At 63.9% G+C, this 9,002-nt stretch overlaps 1 protein-coding gene across 1 annotated transcript; it reads right to left on the bottom strand.

The window, feature by feature from the left end:
* Nucleotides 1-877: 877 nt before the first annotated feature.
* Nucleotides 878-8,573, bottom strand: TRMT61A (tRNA methyltransferase 61A). Its single transcript, XM_014854489.3, has 4 exons — nucleotides 8,442-8,573; nucleotides 7,359-7,718; nucleotides 4,434-4,700; nucleotides 878-2,269 (listed from the first exon to the last, which is right to left on the bottom strand). Exons 2-4 carry the CDS (start codon nucleotides 7,687-7,689, stop codon nucleotides 2,010-2,012), a joined length of 858 nt encoding a protein of 285 aa, XP_014709975.1. The 5' UTR covers nucleotides 7,690-7,718; nucleotides 8,442-8,573; the 3' UTR covers nucleotides 878-2,009.
* Between the last annotated feature and the right edge of the window lie 429 nt (nucleotides 8,574-9,002).

Genomic DNA, 9,002 nt, shown 5'->3' with positions numbered 1-9,002 from the left:
CAGGCCTTTGGTCAGAGGTCAAGACAGGTCCTGGAAGGGGGAACAAGACCTCTGGAGAAGGGCTAGTGGTTCCAGGGCCCTGAGGGACTTGAGGGGACACAGGTTTTTTTTTTTTTTTTTTTTTTTTGTGAGGAAGACTGTCCCTGAGCTAACATCTTGCCAATCTGCCTCTATTTTGTATGTGGGATGCCGCCACAGCATGGCTTGATGAGCTGTGTGTAGGCCTGTGCCTGGGATCCAAACCCACGAACCTGGGGTCACCAAAGCAGAGTGTGTGAACTTAACCACTACGCCACTGGGCTGGCCCCTGGACATAGGTCTTACCAGGAGGCTGTGTGGGAGGAGATGGGAGGGGAGGCCCACCAGGAGACTGGTCCTCCGGCAGGCCCACCTGACTCAGTGCCCCTTCAAGGACCCAAAAGCTCAGGTGGTGGCCTTGAGCTGGGATGGCAGGCCCAGGGGGTCCTTCTTGAGCTCTGGGCCTGTCAGGGAGTACAAGAGGCAGCAGCAGCCCAGGCGCCCATGCTGTGGACGCAGGCAGGCTGCGCTGCAGAGGGACGGCCCTGCGCTCTGGGACGGACGGACAGACGGACACACACACACACACACACACACGCGCGTCGTCCCTGCCCCCCCACCACCCAAGGACAAGTGGCCCTTTTTACAGCTGGATGGGGGTGGCTACACACTCGTCCCTTTGTCCAGCACGTCCCAGGCCATTGTCCTGGAGTCTGGAGCCCCTGTGGTGCCTGGCCTGGGAGGAACAAAGGAAAAAGCAGGGCTCAGGAGGGCTGCGCGCAGGGAGGTCCAGCTTGGACGCTGGGGTGTGGTGGGGGGGGGGGTCTGGCCTCACGGGGTACCAGGAAGACCAGGCAGCACGGGAGGAATGGTGTTTATTTCTCTGCCAGGCATGGTCAGGGGCCAGCCCTAGGCCAGCAAGGACCTTGGGGCTCTTGTCCCAACGTGGGAAAACTGAGGTCCCTGATGGCAGCTGAGGCCAAGGGCGGATGCTCAGGCCCTTCGCACACCAGTGGCAGGCAGGGACGTCAGCTGCACACCACAGAGCTGGAGGCCAGGCCAGGCCAGGCAGGGCAGGGGACATGTGCCCTCAGCCCTGGATGCACCCCCAGACCCCCATGACCTCAGGGTCCCTACGAGGGGCAGGGACACCCCAGTAACTCTGGGGTTGGACAGCTGGGGTCCAAACAGTTCCAACAAGGACTGGCCAGGTCGCCTGAAGCACACCACTGTCCTTCTCAGGTTCTTCTCTAAGTGACGCTGTGTGTTCTCACTTAGTGACCTGCTGGGGGCTTGGGCTGGGCCAGGCTGCAGAAGGCACTTTCCAGGGGTGGGAGAAGTGAGGCGGGTGGCTGGGGGCTGCCGCCTGCCCCTTCACGGGAGAAGACGCGGAGACACTCGCACAGGGCCTGTGCAGCGCCCATGGGGTGGGGTCAGGTCTAAGGCCACACAGCAGGGTCGCCTCTCCCTGGCTGCTGGGCTGGCCTGGCCCCATCAGGACCAGGGAGGGAGGTGACGAGCAGGCCCACAGACCGTGTAGGGCAGGCTGGGCCTTGGGGGTCCCGGGGTCCAGTGCCGCACCAAGCCCCAAGCCCTCCTCCTCTGAGTCTTTGCCCCACTGCCCCCCTGCTTCGGGCCACCTGGGAAGGGGCCAGACCTGGGCTCTGCCACCTGCACCCCTTAGCCTCAACACTCAAAAGAACCTATGGCAGTGGAGACTTTGTGTGGCAACAAACATCAGGAGGGGGATGCTGAGCACAGTGGTGGCGCGGGCAGGAGGCCTCCCTCCCCAGAGGCCCTGCCTATGCTCCTCCACCATGGACACCCCCCTTCAGCCACCCCGGAGGCCCCCGAGCCCTGCCCCGCCTTCTGTCCTTTTCTAAACACAGGCCCCGGCAGGCGTCCGCTGACCATATAAGGAGGCCTCTGGCCGAGCTGCTTCTCCCTGCCTAGCCTAGCGCTCCCAGCTCCCTGGAGCTCCTGGCAGCCCGCTAGCCGGGGGTCTTGGTGGCGAAGGTCAGGTAGCCGGTGTGGCCCACAGCCTCCTTCATGGGCGTGCCGCTGCGGAAGGGGCTGGCGTCGGGGCCAGGGCTGGCTCCCAGGTCGGGCGCGGGCAGACTGATGGTACGCACATTGTACACCTGCGGCAGCACCTCCAGCGTGCTCAGCTCTGAGAAGCCCCGGGCCGCCAGCGCCTGGCATGTGCGCTGCACCTGCTCAATGCACGGTGAGAAGGAGCAGAAGCGCCCGCCTGCGGGGAAGCAGGACACAGGGGTCAGAGGGCAGGGGGACTGCAGGACCCCTGGAGCCCTGCCCGCCTGCCCCTGGCAGCCTCTTCCCGCCCTGGTGTCCGTGGGCAGCCCCGTCCCTGCAGGAGCAGGCCTTGGCACAGAAACCCCTCTGAGAGAGCATGAGGAGGTGGCCGCCTGGAGCCCGGCCTGCGGTCTGGGGTGGGCCGAGCTGTCGGCTGAGCCCTGGGGCCCCAGAGGGATGAGATGGGCAGAGGCCACAGAGCAGGGGCTCTCCTGGAGCCATGTCGAAGGGGCTGCCCATACCAAGCCCTCTCATGTCCCAGGCACAGGGCCTCGTCCACTACCCTGACCTCATGTGGCCTCCATGGGCAGTGCCACCCTGACTTCCACGAGGCAGCCAAGAGTTAGGGGTCATGCGTCACAGTGGAGCCCCAGTGTGGCAGCTGCCAGAGCTCAGGGCCAGGACAGCTCTAACCATAACCAGACAATGCAGTACAGGCGGGGGCGGGCATGGGGAAGGGGGCGCTTGGGCGGGCGGGGGCCACTGCTGTCACAGGAAATTAGAGGCTGTCGTCCGCTCCTGGGAACAGGAGGCGCCTGCTCCTAGGGGAGCCCGACGCCCTGAGGATGACAGGGCGGGGGCGAGAACTGACAGCCCCTTCCTGCCGCATCCCACCAGGCCCGCCTGCGGTGTCCCTCAGCCTGGCCCGGGGCCAGCCCAGGTCCCCATTCTGGTAGGGAGGGCATGGGGAAGCCAGGGCAGGGGAAGGGATGTGGCCCAGACAAGTCTTTGAGCCCTGGTCCCCTCAGCCATACACAGTGACACAGACCCCCAGGCAGGGCTGGGGGGAGGTCTGGGCTTGGAGGAGCCACGTGCAGCTTAACGCCGACCCAGAGAGGGCACAGCGTCACCCCCAAGAGGGGGCCCAACCCCTATGCACACTGCTGGGGAAACTGAGACCCCCCTAGGTGAGGGCCTGAGCCTGCTGGCCAGCCCGAGGACTGGAGAGCCCAGCGGCACACCTCCCCGGGGCCGGGCTCCCACAGCAGGCAGGCAGCCATCAGAAAACACCAAACCCACAAATAAGCTGGAAGCCTCTGGGCCCAGAACAGATCCAGGGACAGCACCCAAAGGAGGGGGCTTAGAAAGGCACAAGGGATGGGGCCAAAGCTGGCGTGGCTCCCCCAGGGCAAGCCACGAGGACAGAGTCTTGGCAGCAAGAGGGAGGCCCAGGAGTATGACTGCCTGGGCTTGGCCAGGGCTGGGCAGCCGGCTCTGGCCTCCCTGGGACCGGGTCCTGGGCCCGTTGGTGTCCCTGGAGCAGCGAGGGCCCGCAGTTTTCTGGAGGGAAAGCTAAAGAGAGCGGGGCTGAAGGGAAGCCAGGGCTGCCCCTCTTCCCAGCCCCAGGCCCAGGACAGGGCAGTCCGGGGTGGAGCCTGAGCCAGTTGTCAGGGGACCCACTGGGACCCACTGGCCACCGCAGTGCTGTCTGAGCCAGGCCTCAGCATCTGTCTTTCAGACAGGCAGCCCTTCCCCCGGGCAACCCAGCCTGCTCCCCGCCCTCCCGCGCTGCACCCTCAGCTGGGAGGGGGAAGAGGCCTGGCTGCCTGAGCCGACTCCTTCTCCAGAAAAGGGAAAAACCCAGGGCCTCGCCAGCGCCTCCCTGGCTCAGAGCCCACCTCCCCGCCTCTGCGCCCAGCATCTTCCCTAAAAGGGGCCGGTGGCCTGGGTTCTGGCTGGGGGGAGGGAGACTGCAGGGAAGGAAGGCCTGGGTCAGGGGCTACCCAACCTCCGACCCGCCCCGCCTGTGGTGCAGGTCCCACCTCACTCAGGCAGGGCTGCCACACTCCCCAGGGGCCTCAGACATCTGCTCCCTCAGGGAGGGAGTGGGCAGGGCCAGGAAGCAGGGGCCCAGCTAGGGCTAGTTCTCTCCAATTCTGACTCCATCGCCAACTCTCACCCTCTCCCCAGGTGACCTCCCACAACTCCCCTGGCCAGCCTGACCCACCCCAACATCAGGCCAAAAGGAGCTCCAGCCTGGCCATGGCTGCTGTGTGGCCTGGCGGTTTCTGACCTCTCTGGGCTTCAGATGACCCAGAGGCAGGCCTGGGCCCAGGAGCTCAGCCCCCAAAGCCGCACCCCTCCCAGAAACCCTGATGCACCTTCAACCTTGAGGGCGTCCCAGGCATGGCCCACAGCCTCCCAAGGCGATGGGATATCCAGGAAGACGGCATCTGCCACGTGGCTCACGCCAAAGCCGCTGCGGCACACGTCCTGGTTGCGCACCGTCACCCAGCGACCCACGCGGTGCTCCTGGAACTCCTCCCGCGCCTTCTCCGCCCGCTGCTGGTGGAACTCCACCGTGTGCAGGTGGCCCGTGGGCGCAATGGTGCGGATGATGGCGTGGGACACGGAGCCGCTGCCAGTGCCTGGTGGGACAGGGGAGGTGTCATCAGAGACTGCCGGGGCACCCAGGAAACAATCCCGTCCCCACCCTAGAGAGACCTACAAAGAGCCCACAAGGTCTGCCGATCCTGGTCTACCAGTGGACATCGCTCCAAGGGCTACTTGTTGGGTTGGCCGCCCTGGGTTTGGGACACCACTTAGGCTGTGTCTGGGCTGGGGGACGAGGAGAGGGCAAGCTGGGATTAATTAGTGATGTCTGCCATCGGGCCATGTGGGAGAGTGGCAGCCCTGCCCAATGCCAGCACTGGAGCAAACCCTGCTGCCAGACATGGAGCTCTGGAGCCCGGGGTTCTGACTGGGGCTGGGGCTGGCCCGAGGCCTCCTAGGCTCTGGGCAGAGCAGATGAAGAGGCTGGGCCCATCCCACTGCCTTCCGTGCTTCCATGCGGTGGCTGGTCCCGAGCTCTGGAGCTCCTCGGCCTACTCGGGTGGGTCTATCTCACTGCCCTCTATCCACTCTCACCACACAGGATGCAGCTCTGCCCTCACCTTGTTTGACCCCACAGCACGGTGACATGGTAACCACCCTGCCAGAAAAAGAGTTCCTTTCTTCCCCTCACGTCATGTCTCCTGGTTTTCCTCTGACCGCACCAGCCACTCCTCAGCTTCCTTCAGGGCGCCCCTCTGCTTGACCTCCTATCCTGCAGCACCTGGCTGGGGCCTGCATCTCCCCATCCACCCCCCATCACCTCCCCTTGCCCCACGGTTCCAGGTGCCACCTACTTGATGACAACTCCCTAGTGCCATGTCCCTCCATTCCACACTCCTACCTAGCATCTACCGCATACTTGCAACCCACCCCCTCCCACCGCCTCAACACCCAAACGGCACTCTGCCTTAACAAGTGCAAAGCTGGACCCGACCCAACCCCAAATCCACTCCCTGCCAAGACTTCCCCACCCAGTCAATACCACCCATTGCTCAGCCAGACACCATGGAGGCACCCTTGACTCTCCCCTCTCCCACCCCAGATCAGATCCACCAGCAACTTCTGCCACCTCCTCCCACATCTCCCCAGGAGCCACCCCTTCTCCCACCTGCCTGCCAAGCTCGCCTGGGCCCCTCCCTCCTGGCTCTCTGCAACAGCCACCAGACTGGCCGGCTGCAATCCTGTCAACACAGCAGCAGAATTCTCTTCACCCCGTCAGACTGGGCCTCTCCCCGCTGCACAGCTCCCCGTCCACACAGGCTGAGTCAGACTCCTGATGACCCTCCGAGCTGCACCTGTTTTGTCCCCAACCTCACTCGCAGGCTTTGCACAGCTCTCTCTTGGGGTGACATCCTCCTTTGGCTGTTGATAGGTACCTCCTTCTCATCATTTTCAACTCAATCTCCCCTCCTCAGAGAGGTCTTCCCTGACCACCCTCGCTGGAGGGACCCCTCCGAGTCGCCTCAAACACGCAGCCCTGTCTTATAAGCCTCACGGTAGTCAATAGCACTGACATGCTCACATCAGGCTTACTGTCTGTCCCGCTCTGAGAAGCAGAAACCTGGCCTGTCTTGTTTACAGCTGCACCCACAGTTCCTAGAAGGGGAGCTGCCACATGAGAGGAGCCCAGAAGTGCGCCCGCTGACATAGCTCTTTCCATCTGAGTGGGGCGAGGCCCTGGCTGTGGGTGCACAGGGAGCAACAGGGGATGGAGCTGGTTCTGAGTCCTGCTGTCTGCCGGCCACTGGCACCCCTGTCCCCTCATGCTGAGCAGTCGGCTCGACTCAGCCCCCACCCACTCTCTGACCTAGGTTCTGCATCTGACTTCCTATTTCAAAGTGCTTGGCTGGCCAACCGGAACCATCCAATTGTCCACATGGAGAAACTGAGGCCCAGAGAGGGACAGGACAGCCTGAAGCCCTCAGAAAGTCGGCAACAGTGGTGTTGGGAACTCCTCATGACCCCAGAACCCAGCTACCCAGCCCAGGAGGAACATGCTGGGAATCTAGGTGCATCTGGGTCTGGGCTGTTCTTGGTCTGGCTGTGTGCTTCAATCTCCACCCCAGGCGGCCCCAGCACCTGTGTGATGTGTAAGTGGGTGTGCACATGCCTGTAGAAAGGCTGGGAATGGCTGGCCTTCAGACACTTCCGTCTGCACCCCAGGCCCTGGGCTCAGCAAAACTGGTGCTGGCCACGGATGAGCACGAGGCAAGCTCCCCACCTACAGAGAGCACCGTGCTCCAGGAAGGGGCAACTCTCAGCCCTGGACCTGGGGCTCCCACTGGCAGCAGTCAGGGACTGCTTGACCAGGCACTCTCTGTCCCTGTCAGCACGGGGTTAGGGATCGGCAGTCAGCACCTTGGTCAGCGCCCAGCTACACTCTGGCCCCGCCCACTAAGGCAGATAGGACCCTCATAGGGCACCAGCTCCTCCTGGAGGGGCTGGGAGGGGGGAGCCTATCCTTGATCTAGTCCCATCACCTCTCACTCAGATGACAGCACCAGCCTCCTAACTGGCTTCCTTGCTTCTGCCCCTCACTCCCTACAGACAGCCTCCCAGAAAGATCCTGCTTAGACAGAAATAGCCATGCCTATCTGCAGGAAGAGCAGGCCAGAGGCTGTCTGGATGTTAGGTCTGACCTCCAACTTTCTGTCAATGTCTGAGTTAGAACTGAAGCAGCTTGAAGAACTCACCGGATTCACAGACCACAGAGCCAGGCCGAAGCTCCAGCATCATAGTGAGCAGGGCAATGTCGGTGGAGTAGAGGATCTGGGTGCGGTGTGGCAGGTTCAGTGTCCAAAGCTCAGGAGTGGGGTGCAGCACATAGACCCAGCCACCTCGGCCGCAGGTCACCTTGGAGCCGAAGGGGCGGCCGATGAGGTCTACTGAGTGTCGCAGGACACCATGCCGGGTCTGGGTCTGTGCCCCGCGCTGCACGCGCACTGCCACCATTGCACCATGGCCCAGTGACAGGATGGCCGTGTCACCCTCTTTGATCAGCTCCTCGTAGGCCACGAAGCTCATGGTGTTACTGTCTGGCAGGTGCCCGGGACCTGGGAGGAGGTGCGTGGGCATGAGCATGTAAGGGCGCCAGGAGGCAGGATGTGCACCTGGGGTCTAGGTAGAAAGCTGTGAGGCCCAGATCCTGAGCTGTGGGGGTGGGGTGGCTGGCTCAGCCCCTGGCACTGTCCAACAGGACAGCACAATAGGGCCGCACCCTGACCCGACGTTTGAAGCCCTTCTTGGTCTGAGTCATGAGACAAAAGGCCATCATCCCGAAATCACAGATGGAGAGACTGAGGCCGGTCAATGGCAGAGCACGGACCCAAGGATTCCCACAAAAGACCTGACCCCCTCATCACCCTTCTCCAGGACCCTGGATCCTATTGTCCAGGTGTGAGATGAGGGAAGGCCTCCCCCCGCCCCCCCACCCCGCTCCCCGCCACAGCAGGGTAGCAACAAATGGTCCGTGAGATCATCTTCAGGCCAGGCTCGATTCCGCGGAACTCCCCTCTCCCCGATCTCCCCCAAGGGGGGCTTCTGGGCGGCCGGGTGGCAGGGAGATGCAGGAAATGTAAGGACCCCCCAGGCAGAGGCTAGGGATGCGCAGGGGGCCGTAAACGGACACACTGGCCAGGCCCATTCAGGGGCAGGGGGCGGGTCAGGCCAGGCTGGCACTGGGCTGGGGGGACGGCCCACGGGAGGCTGGAGGGAAGCGTCGCGCCCGCCGGGCGACCCCACCCACGCACTGCCACCGTGGCCCCGCAGAATCTCACCGCCGACGCTCGGCCGGCTCCCCCTCCCGGAGGCTCCGCACGTGGCTCGGCGACCACGGCCACAGCACTTCCGGCTGCGGCCCCGCTGCGGCGCCCGCCGATGACGTCACGGCGCGCCGCCCCTCGCGCACGGGATCCCGGGACCCGGGACGGCCCCTCCCGGCCTCCGGGGCGCGACTCCTGGTCGGCTCCTGCCCTAACATGGGTTCTCGTTTATACAGGCTCGTGCAGGAGACAAACTGAAAAGGACAGTCAGCCGGGCAGTGCCGGCCGGGACCAGCGCAGGGCCCCGTACCGCACCCTTTCACAGCCCGGGAGTCCCCGGCATGGCAGGCCCGCGGCTGGCTGCTCAGTCCTCCATGAGGACTCTGCCATGGGCATTTTGTCACTGCAGACCGCTCTGGGAACACCTTTGACTGGGTCCCACGGTGAATTCCAGAAGATGGAATCGCAGGTCAAGAGGGTCGTCCCAGAAGGCTTTGGCTGGAGTCGGCCAGAGGTGCAGGAGATGGTGGTCTGGAAGGGTCTGCCTTTCCCTGGCCTGCATCCCCTGCAGGGGGA

Source organism: Equus asinus, chromosome 7, assembly GCF_041296235.1.
Source record: "Equus asinus isolate D_3611 breed Donkey chromosome 7, EquAss-T2T_v2, whole genome shotgun sequence".
In the NCBI taxonomy this organism is placed as follows: Eukaryota; Metazoa; Chordata; class Mammalia; order Perissodactyla; family Equidae; genus Equus; species Equus asinus.
Note: the sequence above shows the minus strand (reverse complement) of the source record. Positions and strands in the feature narration are given on the sequence as shown.

Bases quoted from the DNA above. Each gene is read 5' to 3' on its own strand.
- TRMT61A (XM_014854489.3), bottom strand. From the start codon at position 7,689: ATGAGCTTCGTGGCCTACGAGGAGCTGATCAAAGAGGGTGACACGGCC. The intron at 4,701-7,358 runs GTGAGTTCTTCA...CTGTCCCACCAG, and splicing joins CTCTGTGGTCTGTGAATCCG to GCACTGGCAGCGGCTCCGTG. The intron at 2,270-4,433 runs GTGCATCAGGGT...GCTTCCCCGCAG, and splicing joins GGACGCCCTCAAGGTTGAAG to GCGGGCGCTTCTGCTCCTTC.